Source organism: Rhinolophus sinicus, linkage group LG07, assembly GCF_036562045.2.
Source record: "Rhinolophus sinicus isolate RSC01 linkage group LG07, ASM3656204v1, whole genome shotgun sequence".
Lineage (NCBI taxonomy): Eukaryota > Metazoa > Chordata > Mammalia > Chiroptera > Rhinolophidae > Rhinolophus > Rhinolophus sinicus.
This window is the reverse complement of record NC_133757.1, coordinates 24,976,435-25,000,698: the sequence shown is the minus strand read 5'-3', so window position 1 is coordinate 25,000,698 and position 24,264 is coordinate 24,976,435. Positions and strand designations below refer to the sequence as shown.

Below are 24,264 nucleotides of genomic sequence, written 5' to 3'. Positions count from 1 at the left end.
TGATATCTAAAAAAAAAATCCTAGAAATACAAAAACCAACCATAGAAATAACACATAAAGGAAACTGATTAGACAAAACTCCAAGGAATAGATAGTGTAGCCAAAGAGTTTGGGGAGTTCTTCCCACCCCCACGCTCCTTCTCTGAAAATCGGAGCTCTCTGTATCTATCCTATATCTATATCATTTCCATAATCTGTTTTTAAAATGTTTCATTAAAGTATGGTTGGCATACAACACTAAATTAGTTTCAGGTGATTTTATATCTATATTGGCACTGTGGAGGGCAACAAGTCCAAAAGGATCATAATTTTCTTCATTCAAATCTAACACTGATGGATTCTTCTGCTCTCCAGTTCTGCCTGTTTCTCAGAAACTGGCCCAAACCACATAAATGAATAACTTCAACACAGCTGCAGACTGCTCAGCAGCAGTCGTATTAGAGGTGGATAACATGCATACAGACTAGTGCTGGCAGGAGGGAAATACCACTGGGAAAGTGAAATTCCGTTTAGGGTCTGGTATTATCCAAGGATTTTCAACCATCTACTTCCATTCTAATCCCTAGATTTAGGTCTATGAATGTACAAGTAAAAGATGACCCAGGATGTGAAGAACAACAGGAGGGGAAGATCGTGGTTTTCCAAGGTTGGAGGTCTCCATACTTGAATTGTGAAGACAGAAATTCTGAATGATTATCTCAGAAAACAGGAGGTGTCTGTCCTCCTGCTGATACCCAGTCATGCAAAGAAGAATAAGCGAGGGAAGGGGCAGGGACCTGTATCGAAGGAAATGGGCCAGTGACAGGCAGACCTTTCAGTATTGGGAAATCTTTCCCATTGGAGCCAATCTGCTGCTATGGAAAAAAAACCCCAAAATATCCCCTTTCATTGTGAGAGTTCCTTTCCTCCCCCAAGGGACCCCAAATCTGGGAGAATTTCTTTCTTTTGTTATCCACCTGCACATATGACGTATCTGAAATATTGTTGAGCCTTTTCTCCCAGGGCATATCACAGCTCTCTCTTATAATAAGGCACATCTTTATTCACCGTCCATGGGGTTTGATTTCTACTTCTGGACCACAGAGTGCAACCCTGAAACATGGATGCTAAATTTTTCTCCCAGGAAAGAGGATAAACCTTCACAGGGAACTGGATGTCTAAATGAGTACAAACTTCAGTCAGAGCGGCCAGCCTGATCTTTCTTCTCTCATCCACAAAAAGAATCTCTGGTAATGTGATTAACATGCCTAAGATAGGACAGCCATTCTACACGAAAGCCTAGAAAAAAACTTGTGAGGAAATTATTCATCTTGAGTTACAGCAAAGGTGGAGTTCTAGCTCTCTGCCCCATCCCCACCCCTTGCCCCAAATCTGCCACTGTCCTGAGAGTCACTGTATCAGAAATAAACCAAATGTTCCACTGGGAAAAAAGGGGGGGGGCATCTTCCATTTGGTCCAAAGCCAGTTACTTTTCCCTGGCTAATTATATATTGAGCTACACTAGGTGCTGTATTGAACAAACAAAATAATGACCTCTCTCCCTCTCACCCCCTTTCTCTTACTTTCTACTTTCAAGCCTCCCTTCCTCTCTCCCTGGCTTCCTCCCGTCCTTTCTCTCCCCACCCCTATTTATATATAATATTATATTGGCAGTAGGCTGATAAATAGTATGGCCATATGTTCAATGACTTTAATGGCTAGTGCAACTCTATTTAAGCTTCCCTTCTAGCTTAACATTTCCTTAATTTGATAGTATAGAGCTTTTAATATAGAGGGATTTGAAATGGGTGAAACTCTTCAGTCGATCTCTGTTGCCAATAAGCTACAGCTATCAGGTTTAATTTATAGAGGTTCTTGAATGAAGAGAGGAAAAACTAAGTCAGCTACCATTTACCGATTGCCAGGTGCTTGGTATTCATTTTATATAATGTACAACTCTGGACGGTTGGTATTAGCACTTTCATGTTGTAGATGAAGGAATTGTGTTCAAGGTCACCCAGGCAATAAGTTGCAGAGCTGAGATTCAAACCCAGTTCTGGCTCTCAAGCGCTTACTGTAGCCACGCAGAGCTGGCCAATTTGTGGTATGTGTGGTGCTGTGTCCTTTTTCTGAGCCCACGGCAGATCTCAATACTCTCACTAATCTCAGAATTGGCCTAAGAATCCTTCTCAAGACTGGGTTCCAGGCACTGCTACCTGGAACTGGCCCCCAAGATGAAGTCTATTTGCTGCTGACTGTGGGTTGGGAAGAAGGAGGCTGGTTAGGACAATGTCTGCAACAAAATGGAGGCAGATGTGAGACAACACTACGTGAAGGACAAAGTAGGTTTGCTTGATTAGAACGAGGACAAATGGTAGGGGTGTGGGGAGATGATGAGAGAAGATGTTGAAACAGATCTGGACGGCGATGGCGGGAGTTGGAAGGTGCCGGCTAGAGGAATATTATGATAGACACGTCTTGACAGTTGAAAATGCTGCTGAGGAAGTCCTGAAGACTTGGATGCGAGGAAAGAAGGGCTATAACTGACTTGCTATGATTGGCCCTGGCTGTGGAGCCTGGTGGGAAGGAGGAAAAATGCATCAAGATGTTATGATGAATTTCACATGGAAAAGCAAACTTTCCAAAAGCTCAAGCCCTGGAATGAAGCTGAGTCTTAGAGAGTGAACACTGAAACACTGTGTGAAGAAGGAGTCTATTTTTTTCTAGTACCTGTGCGTTAGACTGTGTGGCTTCATTCAAGGATGAAGGTTCAGGAAAACAACACCACATGGGCCCAGGAGTCAGACAGATAACTAGTTTAAGACCTGGTTCCACAGCTTAATTAGCCAAGTGTCACTGGGTAAGTGGCCTAACCTCCCAGAACCATTTCAAATGGAAAGAACAGCAACTATCTCCCAAAGTTGGGGAGCTGAACAAGATCCCATACACGAAGGAACAAGGGTTCTGCCAGTGCACGGTTGCCACTCAGTAAGTGTGGGCTTGGTAAATCATTTAACACCAGTGCACGTCTATTCCTGGATCTGTAAAATAAAGATAACAAAACCCACTCTGCCTATATTACAGGGCAGTGGTTCTCATACCTTGACGTGCAGAGAATCTCTTGCAGGGGGTCCCTGTTCAAAATGCCAACATCTAGGTCATATTTCCACACATTCTGCCTTAGGCTGGAGCCTAAGAATCATGCTGCATTTTTAAGAAGCTCTCCAGGTGTTTCAATGCAGGAGTATCATGGGCCACACTTTGACAGATTCTGATCTTAGGTGTGGAAGCACCTGTTAGGGCAGGCCATTCTTGGAGAAGCAAGTAGGGTGCTAAGGGAAAGTGAAGAGGAAAGAGAGGAAAGGAATGGAAGAAAATAAAGTAGGAAAGTATGTTTCCCAAGCCCATCTGTGTCAAATCTAAGTCCAGTTGCCTTCTCCAATGTTCTTTCTAACTCCCATGTGACTTCTCTACCATTAGAGGAAGAGAGAAACATTCTTCATCATAAAGATAGTATTCGATAACCTCAGATATGGATAAGGAAATAGACTATTTCTCTAATCAGGAAATACGTCCTTTCCAGGAAAAAAATATAAAAGAAAGCAAGTTTGGAAGTACGTAGTAGTTAACACAATTCTCAGCTCGGGAGCAGACCATTGCAGTAGCCAGTGTTTCTCTGTTAGTGAACACTGACCAGCAGCTGGGAGGCCTTGCCTCTCTCTAGAGGCAGAGACGGAAACACTCTCCTTCACTAAAAGGAATAAATTGTTCTCGCCTCCTGTAGTTTGGGCAAGTTATATAACTCTTTCACAGTTGAAATAAAACAGAACAATTATTAGGAATAACACTGTAATAATTACCCAGTGCACCAAATTGTCCCCAGCTGTGCATCTTCCCATTACAAACTAGAATGTGGTGTAAGCAGGTTTCTAGGCAGGAGGTAGAGTTGTGATCACCTTCATTACACTAATATGTAATTGTAGCTAATCTTTCTAGTTTCTATCCTCACTCAATTCTCTGAAGTGCTTAGAAGGCTACATCAAGTCACATGCAATGCTTTTTTGTCTTTGAAATACACTTGTTACCCTTAACAACAGTGTCAATTGTACCAGGAACTGCTCTTTAAATTCATTACCTCATTTAACTTTACAACAAGCCTAAGAAATAAGTAATTTCATTAGTCCCATTTTACAGATGAGGACACTGAGGCTTTAGAGAGATTAAATAACTCTGCAAGATGTTCTAGCTAGTAGCTAACCTGGGTCTCATCTAGTTCCAAAGTGCATGCTCTTCTCCATCCTGCTTTTTTTTTCTCCGCCAATCCTGCTCTATTGATTCACTATAGTCAAACACAGAAGGCTGTTGTTTTAATATGTCTTTATGGAGGAAGAGACCCATGAAGTTAAAAAATGCCTATGGCCCACAAAAGTCATAATGGGAGCCTATGATGTTTCCATCCTTATCCCCCCATACAACCTTCATTGCTATCTATGTTTGAGTTAGTGGAGTCTGTAGGTCATCATTAGGCACTTAGTAGAAGTATTGGTAGTTAGACACAACTAAAGATAGAAATTCTGGATATAAGAAAGCAATTTTTTCAGTTTCTGGTTTGTAGACAATTGAGCACATAATATACATCATGTGGTCTGCTGTGATGGAAAAGACCATTGTTTGCTTTCTAATTCTCTCCCGCTTTTATCCTCTTTGCCCGAATCACAATGCTTTCCACAGCTCTCTGGGCCACCACAGGAGCTAAAGGCCCTGACTAGCTTAGATCAGATTAGAATAGTCCACTAGCAACTCTATAATGTTAAAATAACTTTCATTCTTCATTCATTCATTTAACAAATTTGAGCACCTACTATGTACCGGGCTTTTTGCAAGTACTGCATACAAATATACATTGGTAAATATAACAGACATACTTCCCACCCTCATGGAGTTATAATCGCTAACCAACAAACAAACAAACAATAAATGGGTCATTAAACATTGTGATAAATGCCATAAAGAGAACTAACAAAGTGTGTTGACAGAGAATTATTTAGCTACGTTACTCAAAGAAGGACTATGATGGATAGAGAGAAACCAGCCATGTGGCAAGCAGAGAGAAGACTCTAGGTAGAAAGAAGAACATATGTGAAGGCTCCCAAACAAAGAGAAGCTTAGCACATACCAGGCCAGTGAGGCCTGAGCAAAGTAAGAAAAAAGGAAAGCTGGAGAAGATAAGAACGAAGAGCTGGGCAGCGGCCAAGATCATTCATTGTAGAGCCTTGTCAGATGTGGTAAGATTAAATTTTATTCCAAGAGCAATGAAAAGTCATTAAAGAGTCTTTAGCAAGTGACTGACATCATGTGAATTATGTTTGCAAAAGATTTTCTGGCAACTGAGTGGTGAATAGATTGGAGAGGACAAGAGTGGAAGCAAATAGGCCAGTAACTTCAGGTTCTGAGTTCTCCAAATTGTAATTCTTTCGTTACTGTCTGCTCTCCTGCCATTCCTCACCTAAAGCAGGGCTCGTATTCCAAGTCCATGTGGTCCAAAATGGTTAGTGAAACACTCGTTCCTCAAGATGGTCTCTGAAAATAAGCCTCCGATCAAAGAAATTTAAGAACGTCTGCATGCTAAATCTCCTTCTTGGAGATTCAGAATGTAAACTAATGGATTAAAGGTACCGGGAAGTGTTTCAGAAAATTTGTATATCCCAGTATTTCTCAAACTTCCTTGACCATGGAACCTTTTATTTATTTCCCCCTCCACTTAATGTTAATATCCTGCAGAACTGATATTCTCCAGAGCACATTTAAGGAAATGCTACCATAAGTCATTCTAACCAAGAATTAACTCCATGTGCTTGGTTTACTGGGACTCCTCTGTTCCACCTCTCTATTTATTATTTCAATGATTTAGACAATAGTTTCTGACTCCACCTTTGTTATATAAGGATATCAGTCTCTGTACGTCTTATTTCTTCTCTCCATTTCTAGCATCTATTTTCTGTCAACTGTCCCTTTACTTTTACATTGTAAAGGTTGACAAAGTTTTCATTCTCTTCTGTAACCATGATTTTCTTCCTTGTTTCTGGATCTGGATTTCTTATGAGACATCTATTGGGTATCCTAAATTAATTCTTCATCTCAGTAATATTTTATCTCTGTCTAAAGCTCTGTGTAGGGGAGATTTCCTTGATTTTGTTTTTCCAATTCTTTTATTGGATTTTTCTTTTAAAAGTTTCTGGAGATATAATTTAATACCATATAATCTACCCTTTATATAATTCAATAGTTTTAAAATTATATTTACAGAGTTGCGCAACCATAAATATATTCTAATTCTCAAATATTTAATTTCAAAAAGAAACCTCATACCCATGAGCAGTCATTCTTCCCTTTCCCCACAATCTCCACCAGCCCTAAGTACCTACTAATCTACTTCTTGTCTCTATAGATTTGCCTATTTTGGATGTTTCATGTAAAGGAAATCATGCAATATTTGGCCTTTTGTGACTGGCTTCTTTCACTTAGCATAATGTTTTCACAGTTCATCCAGGTTGTGACATGTATTGGTACTTCATTTCTTTTTATTGTCAAATAATATTCCATTGTACTTATCCATTCATCAGCTAATGGACATTAGGGTTGTTTCTACTTTTTGGCTATTATGAATAATGCTACTATAAATATTGGTGTACAAATTTTTATGTGGACATATGTTTATATTTATCTTGGGTATATACCTAGGAGTGGAATGGCTGAATCATATGGTAACTCTATGTTTAACCTTTTGAGTAACTGCTAGACTGTTCTCCAAAGCTGTTGCACAATATTACATTCCCACCAGCAGTGTAGGAGGGCTCCAGTTTTTCCACATCCTATCCAATATTTGTTCTTGTATATCTTTTTGATTATAGCCATCCTACTGGATGTGAAGTTGTATCTCAGGATTTTGACTTACATTTCCCTGATGACTAATGATATTGAGCATCTCTTTATGTGCTTATTGATCATTTGTGTATCTTCTTTGGAGAAATAGCTACTCAATTCCCTTTTTCTCATTTTAAAAATAGGTTGTCTTTTTATTGTTGAGTTGTAAGAGTTCTTTACAGATATTCTGGGTACAGGTCCCTTATCAGTTATATGACCTGCAAGTATTTTCTCCCAAATCTGTGTGTCCGTTCACATTCTTGATAATGTCATTTGATGCACAAAAGTTCTTAATTTTGATGAGGTCCAATAAATCAATATTTTTTTATCACTTATGCTTTCAGTATTGTATTTAAAACAATCATTGCCTAACCTTTCCTGGACTTAATTTCAGCAATTATATTATATTAGTTTCAAAAAATATCTTTTTGTTCTAATTGTACCTTTTTTCATAGAAATATGGTTTTACTCTAAAAGTGCAATATCTTACTATATTTTTATAAAGATACTTATTCCAGGTTTTTATTTTTAAAGTTCTGTTCTTGAGTTATCATTCTTCTTGGGTCAATTTTTAAATTTATTTATCTTGCTTTTCTTCTTTCATGCTGCTGGATTCCTTTTTATGCCTTGTGATCTTTGGTTATCAATTCATATTTAAAAATCGTAGTCTAAGTAGACTCTTCTGGGTAGCAGGCACAGATTCTTCTTAGCTGTCGAACATGTGGGCTTTTTAGATAAATGTCTCTATTCAGTGGGATGTCTATTTTGTGGCCAGAGCTTGTTGACCAACACATTTCACTTCAGAGAGGGAGGAAGAGGAGAGCACAGACAGCCTTTTGTATGCGTGTCCCACAATGCTTAGTTCAATGTTTTATTATGCAGGAGCAACGCCATCTTAGCAATACTAGCTCATCACCAGGCTATTACTTCAGTTTCTTTGGTGAAGGCTCCTAAGTTTTGGTTTGGCATTTGCTTGGAGATAACAGACTGATCTGTCTTTGCTCTGCATGGGCAGGGAAGGGGATTTAAGGTAATGGAGGGGGAGTTGAGCTGTGAGTATAGTCCCTCTGCAGATAGACTTTCATATAAGCCCCTTGGCTCCATCCCCCTTTCTCACCCTACCCTCCTGACTCTAAGTTTATCTGCTAGGTAGATTGGCTATCTTTTCCCAGAGCCAATGCTCTCTGGGTTGCCACTTCTTTACTCTGCTTAACTTGTCAACAGGCTTCCATCTGTTTAAATGTCTTATAGAAATCGGTCAAAAATCTCTCGTCTGCAGATGACCCTTCCTTTTGCTCACTGTACTGCCTGGCTTTCCATTCCTCAAATCCCCTAAACTTGTTTCTGATTCAGGACACTGACAAACACAACTTAGAACCTCTACCTGGGACTTTCTTCCCTCTACTCTTTTAACAGTTGCTACCTTCATTCTTTTGTTCTAGGCTGAAACGAATTGTTCCTCAGATAAGTCTTCTCTGATCACCTTGTCCAAATAGCTCCCCTAACCCCAGGCACCTTGATCATTTCCTTCATAGAATTACACACAATTTGCAATAATTTATTTGTTTTCTTATGTTCGGTGGCTCTCTCGGCTTTATTCATCAACATATACCCAGCACTTAAGCAATGATTACATAAAAAATAGGCATTCAATAAATATTATTGAGAGAGAATTTAGTGCTTATCTCATTATGATTTAAAGGCCTCAAATGGAGCCTTAGTAAACATGCTTTCAAAGAATATCTGCTTTTCTTGACACTACTGAATCACCGAAAAATAGACCAAGTCCTCACTCTAGAGCAGACATAGCAATAAACTCCAAATAAGTTAAAAAAGCCTAACATTGGAAATTAAAACATTAAAAAAGTCTAGGTGAAATGAAATAATAACTTTATCCTAACTGTAAGGGAAGAAACAGAAAAGATTATCAGCAAGAAAGTAGACAAGAACGATTATAATAAAAATAAACTTCTGAAACAATAAAAACTTGTTTCAGAGTAATAAAAAAAGCAACAGATTAAGATAAAATGTCATTACATAGATGATGCATAAAAGTTTACAAAAGGAAAACAGAGGAAACTGATATAACCCCAAAGAACAATTCTTCATCCTTTAGATAAAAATCAATGACTAGGAATAGCTCGTTCCTGAATGAGGAAATGAAAGTAATAAAACAAGCATTTTATTAAGTACGTTCCATATTCCAGGCAACATGCTAATCCCTGAAGATACAAACATGAAGATTCTATCTCTGTCCTAGTGGAGCTTGTATCCTAACTGGAAAGATAGTCCTGTTTAGTGCTGTAGCTACTTAAGTTAAAAAAAAGCTTAAAAATTAGTTTGGCCCTATAAAACTAAAGCTAAACATTATGATGTATATAAATCACCATAATTTATTTAAATCAGTATTTATACAATGATGTGAAATACTTCACAATTATATGCATGCATATTGTTTTGGGGTCAGATGAATTTAGAGCCAGTTGTTGAATAAGATAGTATTTATTCAATAAGCCCTTATAAGGCACCTACTGTATTCCTAGGTTTTGAGGCTACAGAATAAATAAAACACAGGCCCAGTCCTGATCCTAGTCCACAATCTATTAGGGGAGGCATATATGTAAATAAATAAGTTCTCGTCAATTTGATAAGTGTGATATCAGACAAAGAAACAAAGTGCCATATAAGGACAGAGGAGGTGATAACAAATCCTTTCTGAAAATGTCAGAAAAGATCTACTGGGAAGCAGAAAAATGAGGGGGAAAGTGGCATTCCAAAGAAAACAACACAAGATAAAAAGGTGCAAAGATAAAAAGTGTGTGTCATCTTCTCAAATTTACATATACTTTGATGTAGCTAATGGCAGGTTGTACAAGGGGCTGTAGCTGTTGACTAGCTGCACAATGAGGCAGGCAGCTGACCCTAAAGCTGAGGGGTGCATGTGAAAAAGGGAGGATTGTGAGCAAGAGTGATTTGACCACATGTTGCATTTAGAAACAAATCACTTAGAAATCTATATGGAGAAATTAATAAAGTCTGAGACTAGATATGGAGAAATCATTTAGGAGGAAAAATGATAAGGTTTAAAATAAAAATGAAAAGAAGATGGGATATGAGTGCTCCTGAGAGTCAGAAATAACAGAACTTAATAAGTAACTAATGGAGTATGTGAACAAAGGAGAGAAATAAATCTAAAATGGCCTCTTAATCTTCGCTTCGGGCAAAATGGTTATTGTGTCATTATCCAAACCTGGGATGGGGGAAAGGAGACCACATAAGGGTTTGGAAAATGTTCAGTTCTTTTCGTAGTTAACAGAATTCAAGTTTAAACAACCATGAGGCACAATCTTGCATTATTTAAAATAGAGCAAATTAATAAAAACAACAATACTCATTGCTGTGGAGTATTGGGGGAAAAGATTCACTAATATGTTGCTACCTCGCAACCTGGTGAAATCGTTCTGAAAAGAAATCTGGCAACAAATATAAGAGCCATAAAAATTATCATATACATACTTTGGCCCAGAAACCTAACTTTTTGGAATACAGCCCAAGGATGTAATTCAAAAGAAATAAAAAACCTATTTGTATAAAGATGTTTATAGCTGTGCGATATATTACAGACAAAAAAAACTGGAAACAGCTCAAATGCCCAATAATGAGGGAATGCTTAGGCAGACTTTGGTACATTAATGCAATGGAATATTTTATTGCTATTAAGAATGACAAATATGAGAACTATGTAAAAATTTTAAAAAGGGCAATATAAACCAATGGGTAAAAGACACATAACTCAAAATGATGCATATACAATGATCACAACTTTGTAAAAGTCTATCTGTATAACCAGGAGAACTGGAAAAGACTACAGATCTGGTAATTTAGAGTGCTGACATTTTTGTTATTGTTGGTTGAGTTGCTGGGAATGCTTATGTGTTTCAAGTTATATTTCACTGTATATTTAGTATATATACATTATGAAAGATAAATCTCCTTCTTTGTTTCTTTTTTTTTCCTAGCATATAAAAGAAAAAAGTGCTCACTGGCACCTTTCCTTGCCCTAAGCGATTTTCTCTAGTCTCTTGAATCCTCTTAGTTTTTGGGTGTTTTGAGAAGTGGACCCCAACACTTGCCACCACAACACCCAGTTACATGCTCATTTCTTTTATCTGTCACTGTTGTATCCAAGTGTCTTGACTCATTCAAAACAAAACAGCATCTATATGCGGCTCAGGTTTACAGAAGGCACACAAACTGGGATGCCCTAACTATGCCTTATGTGCTGGGTAGAAGTGTCTCCTCAGTATGACCCGTTCATCTCTGACGTGGAGAAATATTTGTTTCTTACTTTCTGTTACCCTGGTGGAATTACGCTTCCATTTAACGAAGGCCAATGCATCTGGATTCCATTTCTTCTAAATTTAAAGGACTTCTAACTTTGGTTATGTCCTCCATCTCTTGTATCATCTAGCTCTTCTTTCCTGGATAAGTATCATCAACATATAAACCTGTTCTGTCTCCCACCTTAAAGGGGGAAAATGCCATGACTTTCCTTGACTTCACATCTTCCTTAGTTTTTCTTCTCTTTCACAATAAAAATTATCTTAAGGGTTGTTGTCATTATTATTGTTTCGAGTTTCTCACCCCCCATTCACTCTTCAAACTATTGTGATCTGTTCCCACCACTCCACTGAACTGTGTTTCTCGAAGTCACCAACAATCTGCATGTGGCCAAATCTAATGTTACTTTTCTATCCTCTGGTTACTTGACCTCCTGGCCCCTAGCAGCACTCCCTCCTTATATAAGACTCTCTTTTCTTGGTTCCTGTGACAACTCAAACTCTCCCTTTCCTCTTACTTCTAAGGTCATTCCTCTTTTCTCACATCTCTAAATGTGAGAATTCCTCTGGGCTCTCTCCTAAGCCTCTGTGTCTTCTCTTTTCACATTTTCTCTAAGGATCTCCTCTATTCCCATAGCCTTAAATCCCATTTGCATGCTAATGACCTCCCAAATCAATATACCCGGAAGAGATCTTGATCCCTTGACTCATATTCAGTGATATACTTGATATCGCCATTTAGATTCAAGCATAATAAATACAACGTGAAAACTAAAGTCATGATTTTCTTCCCAGAACCAGTTATTTCTTCAGTCTTCCTGTTTCTGTAAATGATAATACCACCCACCCAGCTACTTACACATCCCTATGTCACATCACCATACACTTATGCAATACATCAGACTTTTGGATTCTGCCTCCAACAATATATTCCATTGCTGCAATCTTAGCCCAGGTTCCCGTCATTCGTTCTCTGTCTACTGCAGCAGCCTTCTCACTTTCTCTGTCTATGCAGCTGCCTCTCCAATAAATTTTCCATAGAGTAAATACGGCATACTTTTTGTATAATATAAAATTATTTCCCTCCCCAGCTTAAAAATGTTCAATATCTTTCCCACTGCAACTTGAAGTAATTCTAAGTCCTTCACCACGCCTATAAGTCTCCATATAATATGACTCCTAATTATTTCTCTACCTAGACCTTTCTTTAGCCAACCTGGCCCTTTTTAGGCCTGGTGGGGCCATCCATCCTCAGGGACTTGGCACATGCTTTTCTTTCTTCCAAGAACATTGATACTGTTCACTTCTCACTTTGTCTAGTTAATGTCTGCTCTTAATTTAGATTGTACTTTAAATATCTTTTTTTCTCTTATTTGTCACTTATTTAAGGGAACCCTTCCGTGACCTCCTAACTCAGTCAAATCCCAGCTTTTGGAGTCATTTGCAGTGCTATGTACCTTTCCTTGATATTGTCTTAGTTTTAAGGTTAGTTGATAAATGTCTATGTCTCTCCTACCATATTATTTACCCCATAAAGGCAGAGAAGTATCCGTTTTTGTTTATTTTTACATACCCAGTTCTTAACATGGTACTTAGCACCTATTAGGTACTTAGGAAACATTTGCAAAATGAATGAATGATTAAGACAAACAAATGAGAAACAGAAACTCATAGACACAGATAATAGTTTAGTGGTTGCCAGAGGGTAAGGGGGGTGGGGGGTGGGGGGTGGGGGGTGGGAGATGAGGGTAAGGGGGATCGAACATATGGTGATGGAAGGAGAACTGACTCTGGGTGATGAACACACAATGGGATTTACAGATGATGTAATACAGAATTGTACACCTGAAATCTATGTAATTTTACTAACAATTGTCACCCCAATAAATTTAATAAAATAAAATTTAAAAAAATGAATGAATGATTGATACAGGGTCATGCTACTAAGGGAACATTGTCATTCCTATGAGACTACATTAATTAAATCATTAAATAAAAAGGATGATCCAAAAAAATGAAATTCTACACATTTTTCCTATCCTTTAAATATAATATATAAAATGAAACCAGTCTCTCCATTTCCATCCCATACACTCACATACACAAGCACACACACACATAAACACACACACACACATAAACACACACACACACATACACACACACACAGAGTGTTTTCAAAGTTCAGTGAAAGTATGCAAAGAGAATTCCAGAGCTGCATTTGTGGTAGGGGCCAAGGTCATGAAGTTTTCTGCAAGAAAAGGGGACGTTTCTGAGAGAAAAGGGGAGAAAAACGAAGAACGGGAAAAGAACAACAGTTGAAGTCAGGACTTTGGGATTCTTTGTAAAGAGGAAAATGCCTAAAATTAAATCTCAGGTTGTTAATGTTGTTACAATGTAAATTCTTCTGCCTTTCCAAACCTTCAGTAATATCTGCTGTGTTCATTCGCTTACATCAAGACTGAGCCATCACAAAAGGGAGAAGAGAGAGTCACACGTGCATTCAAGCCACAAAGGCCATGTATCTGGGCGGTTGGCCAAAGGTTTCTCTCGCCTTGTATACTGTTTATGTTCACATGGCATGTATCTAACCTAACTAGGGTTGTGCACTTCACTTTACCCACCTTTGAATTTGCAGAAATAAGTATACCTAGCTGAGAGTTTTGCCTTGGCGCATACACTGTGTTCCAGACTAACTCGTAACTCTTCCAGCTTCATTGCTCATATTCCCACCCTTGCAGCTTCAGTTACATCTCCACTTTGGGTCTTGGATTCAACATGCCTCTTCAGCCGTCCTCATGCCATTCCCTCTGACATTTCCTCAGACCCAGCAATAACTGGACCTAACCTGCATGGATGGGTTATACCCACTATTCAATCTGGGCTGACCCACCAGCAGGACTGGGGTAGAGAACATTTAGCATAGTACTTCATCCATAACCAATGCTTTCAAAAATGATTATCAGATTCTGTCAAAATTAAATAAATCACACATGAAAACAATTCTCTAGAATTTGCTAGTAGCAAATCTATCGGTTAAGTTGTGCTTTAATCTACAAATATTTGTAGTGTTTCTCAACATTTTACTCCAGCTTCATTGGCCATGGTTTTGTCAAGCTTTATTTTCTGTAAAAAGACACACAAATAGAATAGATAATATTTTGCTTTTTTAAAAAATATAAAATGATGCCACGAAATGCTATAATATTAAATGTGTCTTTTGAAACAATGCATGCCCTCCAAGCTATCCTGGAGATTGCGATGTCCCTCCCCAATCCCACCACCTCTTGCTGACTGTGAAAGGCCTGGAGAGATGAAAGGTTATTCTACTGTTTGATGGAGAATCCCTGATTTAGAGTGGGGGAAATCACTGTGGAAAAAGTCTCTGTTCTTCTTAAGACCGAAATAACCAGGAAAAATGCAAATGTATTAATTCATTACATTTAATGAACAATGTTATAAGAACTGCTAAATAATCTGACCTACCCATCTAGGAGGGCGATGACGTTCTTCCTGGGCCGCCCAATATTAGGGCCATACAAGCTGGCTCTGGAGTAAATCCGGATGGGCTGCAACAGGCTCTTCAGCTGGATGTAATCCTTCCCCAACTGGCTGCCATTTACTGCCCGGCCATGCATGGTCCGATAGTTATTTGGCTCTGGATTAAAAGCAGACATGCAAGTCAGAGTTCAGAAGGGTGAGGCTCTGCCAACCCTTACTTGTCCACAGATCTCTCTGCCTTTTTCTTAACAATGTGAATAAAATAACCAAAAAGAGAGTGTAAGCTAGCTTAACTTGATGAACCACCCCAACAAAAAATTCAAGTGCCTTCTTACCATTCTATTCATTTTCAAACTAATCTTTATAAAAGACCACCTAACACACACAGAGAGACCATTCTGATTTTCAGATGATACTTTATAATGAACGGTGTACTGGGTTGAATACTGTACCCCAAAATTCATGTCTACACAGAACTTTAGAATGTGACCTTATTTGGAAATATGGTCTTCGAAGATGTAAATGGTTAAAATAAAGTAATACAGCATTAGGGTGTGCCCTAAATCCAATAACCAGTGTCTTTATAAGGGAAAGGAGAGGGAGATTCAGGTACACAGACATATAAGGAAGAAGACCACATATCAATGGAAGCAAAGATTGGAGGGATACTGCTATGTGAAGGATTGCTGGCAGCTACCAGAAGCTGGGAGAGAGGCATGGAATAGATTCTTCCTCAGAGCCTCCAGAAAGAATCAACCATGGCAATGCTTTGATTTCAGGCTTCTGGTCTCTTGAACTATGAGAAATTAAATTTCTGTTGTTTTACACCACTGAGATCATGATAATTTGTTATGACAGACCTAGGAAGCTAATACAAATGATAAGAAAGGAAAGAGTCATAAAGATGGTCATTGTACCATAAAGTTAGAAAAAACTTAATGTTTAGTAATAACAAAGTGTCTGAGTGAAATAATTCAGAGCAAACCTCCTCCCTCAGTTTTTCTTACATGGTAGTTCTAAAGGGGCAAGGAAAGTCCTAAATACCAGCAGCTCCACTGCTGGAGGCTAATTTGATTTGGAATGAAGCACATGTCCCAGAAAGACATCTAGGCTAGCTTGAGGTTCTGCTATTGGTAGGGGCAAGCAATGGACCAGCAGGTTTACAAGAAATTTAACAGGGAGACTTGGGAAATAAGACAGTCACAGTGGGCCTTGATAAGCTCTCATATACCCCTTGTAGTCTGGAAGGCTGTGCATGCTCAGGAAAGACTGGAGAGGGCACTAGCTATCCATGATTCCCAGATGAACGTAAAATCTGATACACTCATTAAGGAGATATAAGAAGGCTTGTCAGGAAGTAAAAGCTGGGCAGACTTGTAAACGGACTAAATTTTGAATGTGTTCCCCAACCCACATACAGATCCACTGGCAAAGGGTGGAAGCCTTCCTGGCTCAATGTAAGTACAACCTCTGATCAATCATTGTCTCACCATTAAGGTATGTTGATTCATGGGCCACCCTTAAGAAGCTGGCCTTAAAAATGAAAAATGATTAAAAAACTAAAATCTTAAGAGATATCAGCAGGTACATAATGCAAGGGAGACAGACTCTACAGAATTAGTCCAGGTAAGTCACTAAACAAACAGAAAGGAAACTACGAAAATAACCTCTGGGATGGAGGATTTGGAATTCAGACTTGCTCCAACATATTATCTAAAATGCATAGTTTTTAACAACAACAACAAATTATGACATGCAAATATAAATAAAGAGATAGAAATTATAAAATATGGTCAAATGGAAATCTTAAGACTGAAATGACTCTTCACACATATATGGGAACACAATGAAATTAACAGCTGAATGTATATCAGAAATAATGGAGGCCAGAAGACAGTGGGATGATATATTCAAAATGCTAAAAGAAAAAAAAAGTCAACCAAGAATTTTATATTCAGCACTTTATCCTTCAAACTGAAAACAGTATTTAGACCTTCCCAGAAAAACAAAGGACAGTTCATTATGAGAAAATCTACCTTATAAGAAATAAAAAAGGAAGTCTTTTAGGTCAAAAGGAAATGACACCAGATGGTGACTCAAAACCATACAAAGGAAGACAGAATACCAGTAAAGGTAATTATATAAGTAAATATAAAAGACAGTTAAAAATATTCATTACTCTTAACTAATTTAAGTAAGACTTGCATGAAACAAAAACTAGAAAAATGTATTATTGGGCTTATAACATATAAAGATGTGATATTTAGAACAATAATGACACAGAGGAAGGGAATATAGAATTCTATTGGAGTAAAGGTTTCTATACTTAACTGGAATTAAGTTATTACCACTCTAAAGTATACTGCAATGAGTTAAAATGTATTATAAGACACTACTATGAAAATAACTGAAACAAAACAAAAACAAAGAAATTAAAATGGTACCTGAGACAATATCTGTTTTGCATAAAAAGGCAGTAAAGGAGAAACAGAGGATCAGGAAGAAAAAAAGAAAGAAAGAAAGAAAGAAAGAAAGAAAGAAAGAAAGAAAGAAAGAAAGAAAGGAAGAAATGAAAAACAACAAGCTGATAAACATAAATTCAACTACATCAACAATTATATTAAATGTAAATAAGTTAAACACTCCAATTTTAAGCAGAAGTTGTCAGGCTGAGAAAAAGTAAGATCCAACTAAAGAGACACACTTTAAAGTCAAAGACACAAATAGGTTGAAACTAAAAGTATGAAAAAGACATATCACACAAACAGTAACTATAAGAGAGCTGGAATGACTATACTAATATCAGACAAAATAGACTTTAAGACAAAAGTGTTACTAGAGACAATGTAGAGCATTTTATAATGTTAAGCGTCAATTTATAGGGAAGATATAAGAATTATAAATATATATGTACCAACAACAGAACACTAAAATACATGAAGCAAAATTGATCAAATAGAAAAGTAGAAAATTCAACAATAGAAGGACACTTCCATACCACATTCTCAATAATGGATAGAACAATGAGACAGAAAATCAGCAAGGACATAGAAAACTTGACTAACACTATCAGCTAACTTGACCTGATTGATGGCTACGGAACACTCCACACAATGACAGCAGGATACACATTCTCTTCTAGTGCATATGTAACATCCTTCAGGGTAGACCATATGCTAGGACATAATACAAGTCTCATATATTTAAGGGGATAAAAATCATATAATGTACGTGCTGTGACTGCAACAGAATTAAACTAGAATTCAGTAGAAAGAAATTTGACAAATCTATAAATATTTGGAAATTAAAAAAATAATTCAGAGTCAAAGAAAAAAAAATCACAGGAAGAATTAAAAACTATTTTTAATGGAATGAACATGAAAAAATATAAAAGCATATGGGATGACACCAAAGGTACAATCCATGAAAGAAATAATTTATAATCTAGTCTTCATTAAAATTGAAAACTGCTGCTCTGCAAAAGACAATATTAAGAGAATAAGACAAGTCACAGACTGCGAGAAAATACTTACAAAAGACACATGTTAGAAAGAACTGATTTCCAAAACATACAAAGAACACTTAAAATGTAGCAATAAGGAACAAACAACTAGATTTTTAAAAAAATGGGCCAAAGACCTTAATAGCCACTAAAGAAGATATACAGGCGGCAAATAGGTACACGAAAAGATGCTCCACACCATATGTCATCAGGGAAACGCAAATTAAAACAGCAGTGAAGTAACAGTACATACCTATTAAAATAACCAACATCTGTAATAGTGACAACACCAAATGTTAGCTAGATGCGGAGCACCAGGCACTCTCACTCACTGCTGGTGGGAATACAGAATGATAGTCACTTTGGAAGAGTTTGGAGGTTTCTTACAAAACAAAACCAAATATACTCCTACCATAAGATCCAGCAATCATGCTCCTTGTTATTTACCTAATATAGTTGCAAACTTATGTCCACACTTTTGTCTGCACATAGATTGATAACTGCTGTATTTGTAATTGCCAAAACTTTGAGGCAATCAACATGTGCTTTTGTAGGTAAATGGATAAATAAACTGTGGTACTTCCAGACAACAGAATATTATTAAACACTAGAAAGAAATAAGCTATCAAGCCATGAAAAGACATGGAAGAATCTAAATGCATATTAATAAGTGAAAGAAGTCAATCTGAAAAGGTCACATACTGTATGATTCCAACTATACGACATTCTGGAAAAGGCAAAACTATGGAAATAGTAAAAAGATCAGTGGTTACCAGGGTTGGGGAGAGGAGAGAGGGTTGAATAGGTGGAACACATAGGATTTTTAGGGCAGTGAAAATACTCTGTATACCATAATGATGGGTACATGTCATTATACGTTTGCCCAAACCCATAGTATGTGCACATGAAAAGTGAACCGTAAGGTAAACTATGGATTTGAGTGATTATCATGTATTAATACAGGTTCATCAATTGTAACAAATGTCCCACTCTGATGAGGGACAGTGATAGCGGGGGAAATTATGCATGTAGAGGGGCAGGGAATACACGAGATATCTCTGTACCTTCTTTTCAATTTTGCTGTGAGCCTAAAACTCCTCTTTAAAAAGTCTTAAGAAAGGAAATTTGGACACATAAGGAGATGCTAGAAAAGCACACAAAGAGGGAAGGCCATGTGAGGACATAGCAAGAAGGTGGACATTTGTAAAAAAAAGGAGAGAGGCCTCAAGAGAAACCAGATCTGCTGATACCTTGATCCTGGGCTTCCAACTTCCAGAACAGTGAGAAAAGAATTTTTTGTTGTTTAGAGAAAACAAACAAACAAACAAAACACACACACACACACAAACCGTAGTACTTACAGGGACATTTATAACCTTAGACTTCTGTATTAGAAAAGAAGAAATATCTCAAATCAATACTCTAAGCTTCTAGCTTTAAAAAGGAGAAAAAGAAGAGAAAACTAAACAGAACAAGAAGACGGAATGAAATAATAAAAATTAGAGTGGAAATTGATGATATAAAAAAATAGAGAAAATCAATGAAAGCAAAAGTTGTTTCTTTGCAAATATCAACAACATTGAAATACCTGTAGCCAGACTGACCAAGAAAAAAAGAGAAGTCACAGATTACCAAAATTAGGGATGAAAAAGGGAACACCACTAAGGACCTCACAGTAATTAAAAGGATAAGGGATGACCATGAACAACTTTATGCAATAATTTAGACAACTTATATAGACTGAAAACCTTTCCAGAAAGACACGAATTACTAAAACTGACCCAAGAAATAGAAAATCTGAATAGGCCTATAACAATAAAAGATGTTGAAGTAGTCATTAAAAATATTTCCACAAAGAAAGCACAGACCCAGATGGATTCATTGGTGAGTTCTATCAAATATTTAAGGAAGAAATAATACCAATCCTTCACAAACTTTTCCAAAAAATGGAAGAAGAGGAAAGAGTTACCAGCTCATTTTATGAGGCTAATATTCCCGATGCCAAAGCCAGAAAAAGACATCACTACAGGTGAATATCCCTCATAAATATAGAATCAAAAAGCCCCAATAAAATATTTACAAACTGAATCTAGCTATATATATATACCAGAATTATAAACCACGACCAAGTGAGATTTATACAAGGTTGGTTTCATGTCAAAACCCAACTAATATAAATTACCATATTAATAGAATAAAAGACCCAAACCACATTAAATCTCAATAGATGCAAAAAAATTTTGACAGAATCCAACATCCCTTCCTGATAAACATTTCCAACAAACTATGAATAGAATGGAAACTCCTTAATCTGATAAACAATATCTAAGAATAATGTATATATTTAACAGTGAAATGTTAAATGCTCAATGGTAAAACGTCATATTTAATGGTGAAATATTGAATATTTTCCCTCTAAGATGGGGAACCAGGCAAGGATGTGTGCTCTTCTCACTTATATTCAACATTTGTAATAAAAAGCATCTGAATTGGAACGGAAGAAGTAAAGCTGCCTTCATTCTCAGACAACATATCCTGTATACAGAAAATCCTATAAAATTCACACATATGCGGGAAAACATACAAGATCTAAAAAACAAATTCAGCAAGGTGGAGGATAAAGATCAATATATAAAATCAATTATATTTCTAAATACTAGCAATATACAATACAAAAATGAAATTAAAAAATAATTCCATTCACAATTGCATCAAAAAGAATAAAATACTTAAGAATGAATTTAACAAAAGTACGAAACTTGTATGCTGAAAATTGAAAAAAAAACATTGTTGAGAGAAATTAAAAATTAAATAAATGGGGAAATAATCTATGCTCATGGATGGGAAGACTCACTATTGTTAGGATGGCAATTCACCCCAAACTGATCTATAGATTCAATGCTGGCTTTATTAAAATTCCAGCAGGCTTTATTGAGGAAGTTAACAAGCTGATCCTGAAATTTAGGTGAGAATACAAATACCTGGGCTAGCCAAAACAATTTTGAAAAAGATGAACAAAGGTGGAGGACTTACACGTCCCAATTTCAAAACTCATTATAAAGCTCTTGTAATCAAGACAATGTAGTACAAGGACAGACATACAGATGAATTGAACAGAATTAAGAGTCTAGAAATAAACCCACTTATGGTCAACTGATTTTTTACAAAAGTCAAGAGAATCTAATAGGGAAAGTGCTGGGACAAGTTGATATCCCCGTGTAAAAAGATGAAGTTAGACTCTTGCTTCACACCGTACTCAAAAGTAAACTCCTAATGGATCTTACACCCAGATGTAAGAGCAAAAACTCTAAAACCTTTAGAAGAAAATACAGAAGAAAACACTTAGTGACCTGGGATTAGGCAAAGCTCTGACACCAAAAGCATGATCCATAAAATAAAAATTTGATAAATTGAATTGTATCAAAATTCAAAACTTCTGCCCTTCAAGAGATGCCATAACAAAAATGAAATGATAAACTATACACTAGGAGAAAATACTTGCAAATCATATATTTGATAAAGAACTTGCATCCAGAATATATTTAAAACTCTTACAACTCAATGAAAAGATAACATAATTAAAAGGACAAAAGCTTTGAGAGGCCATTTCACCAAAGATGTAGGACTGGGTGATAAGCACATGAAAAGATGCTCAGCATCGTTTGTCACTAAAGAAGTGCTAATTACAGCCATACTAAGATATTACTTTAAACCCACTAGAATGGTTATGACCAAAAAGACAGACGCTATAAAGTGTTTTTCAAAGGTGTAGAAAAACTGGAACCCTCATACATCACTGGTGAACATGTAAAACAGTACAGCTACTTTGGAAAATAGTTTGTCAGTTTGTTAAGAAATAAACATAAATTTACCACACAAACTAGCAATACCCCTCCCCTCCCAGATATCTTCCTAAGAGAAATGAAAGCATGTATCTATACAAAGACTTGTATATGAATGTTTATAGCAGCACTATTTATCATAGACAAAAAGTAGAAACAATCTAAATGTCTGTCATCTGGTGAATGGAAAAGCAAAATGTGATATCCGTCTATACATTGGAACACTATTCAGCAGTAAAAAGGAATGAACTACTTTATATGCTACAATATGGATAAACCTCAAGACATGATAAGTGAAAGAAATCAGATGCAAGATTACATAGTGTATGTTTCCAGTTATATGAAGTGTCCATAAAAGACAAATCTATAACGACAAAAAGCAGATTAGTGTTTCTTGGGACTGGGAATGGTTACAGGGATTGACCGTGAACAGGCAGGAGGGAGCTTTCTGGAGTGATGGAAATGTTTTAAAATTGGACCATGGACTAACAATGGTCACCCCAATAAACTTTAATTTTAAAAAAAGTATTGTGGAGATGGTTGTACAAGTCTGTGAATTTACTAAGGATCACTGAATTGTAAAGTGAACAGAAAGAAAGGGAGGGAGAGAGGCAGGGACAAGGAAAGGGATGGAGGGAGGGCTACATTAATTCATTGGTAGAAAAACAACAGGGTCAACTTGAATATTCAGTTTGAATTACAAAAGGGCAAAAATGTGTGAGAAAGAATAATGATAAACTGTTTTTAAATCCTCTTTATTATCTGTCTCCTCTACCAGGATGTAGGCAGGGATATTTATTTATTATTTACCATTTCATCTCTCAAAACTAGTACAGTACCTTTGGCACATACTAGGTAGTCAAATATCTGTTGAATGAAAGTTAATGAAGTGAAGAAAGCTAAGAAGTTTTACTACCATTAAAAAAAAACAACGGTAATAGAAAAAGTACCCCCCCATTCTGTTAGAAGTCCCAAGTTCCTGACATAGACTTAGCACTTACTGCTGCCTTTAGCAATTCACCTCACATTTTTCAGTGTTTCCTCACCTGTATAATAGTTACATCATAAGGCACTTTATTTAGCATTTTGTCATCCAAATGAAAGAGTATTAGGAAGTGCTATGTAAACTAAATAATATGCAAATAAAGGATGACAATATTGTTGCTAATTGCAAATGTAAACCTCCTAAGGAAATAACTCTTAAGTCTTTTGTCACCAATCAGTGACAAAATATGCATTCCCTGTAAAATAAAAAAAATAAACACACAATTTTCTTTTTTCCTTTTTTTTTTGGGGGGGGGGCACAGCAGTATTGAGATATAATTTACATACTATACAATCCACTAAGTTAATGTATATAATTCATTGGTTCTAACTATATCCACACAGCTGTGCAACCATCACCACAACAGATTTTAGATTTTTATCAACCCAAAAATAAATCTCACGCTCTTCAGCAGTCACCCCTCATCCCAAGTCAACCCTTGGGATAGGCAACCATTAATCTACTTTCTGTCTCTTTAGACTTGCCTATTCTAAACATTTCATATAAACAGAATCATACAGTGTGGTCTTTTGTGACTGGGTTCTTTCATTTAGCATAAGCTTTTCAAAGCTCATCCACGTTGTAGCATGTATGAGTACCTCATTCCTTTTTATGGCCAAATAATATTCCATTGTATGGTTATACCCATTTTATTTATCCATTCATTAGTTGATGGACATTTGGGTTGTTTCCATTTTTTGGCCATTATGAATAATGCTACTATGTATTTGTGTACAAGTTAAGTGTGGACATATGTTTTCATTTCTCATAGATATATACCTAGGAGTGGAATTGCTGGGTCATATGTAACTCTATGTTTAACTTTTTGAGGAACTACCATACTGTTTTCCAAAGTGGCTGCACTATTTTACATTCCCACCAGCATGTGAGAGGTTCCAATTTCTCTACGACCTTGCCAACAGTTGTTACTTTCCTTTTTTTTATTATTATTATGGCCTTCCTAGTGGATGTGAAGTACAATCTTATTGTGGTTTTGATTGTTTTTCCTTGATGGCTAATGATGTTGAGCATCTTTTTGTGTTTATTGACCATTTCTATTTCTTCTTTGGAGAAACGTCTATTCAGATCTTCTGCCCAAGAATATTCTTTTGACTGATTCTTGTGTTGTCT

The 24,264-nt window shown here is 36.7% G+C and overlaps 1 protein-coding gene across 1 annotated transcript in view; it reads right to left on the bottom strand.

Moving 5' to 3' along the window:
- The window catches only part of HPSE2 (heparanase 2 (inactive)), a 530,253-nt gene that overhangs the window by 193,684 nt on the left and 312,305 nt on the right, over nucleotides 1-24,264 (bottom strand). The window contains exon 5 of the mRNA XM_074339233.1: nucleotides 14,730-14,901. Coding sequence (XP_074195334.1) covers nucleotides 14,730-14,901 — 172 coding nt within the window. The remainder of the gene's footprint in view (nucleotides 1-14,729; nucleotides 14,902-24,264) is intronic.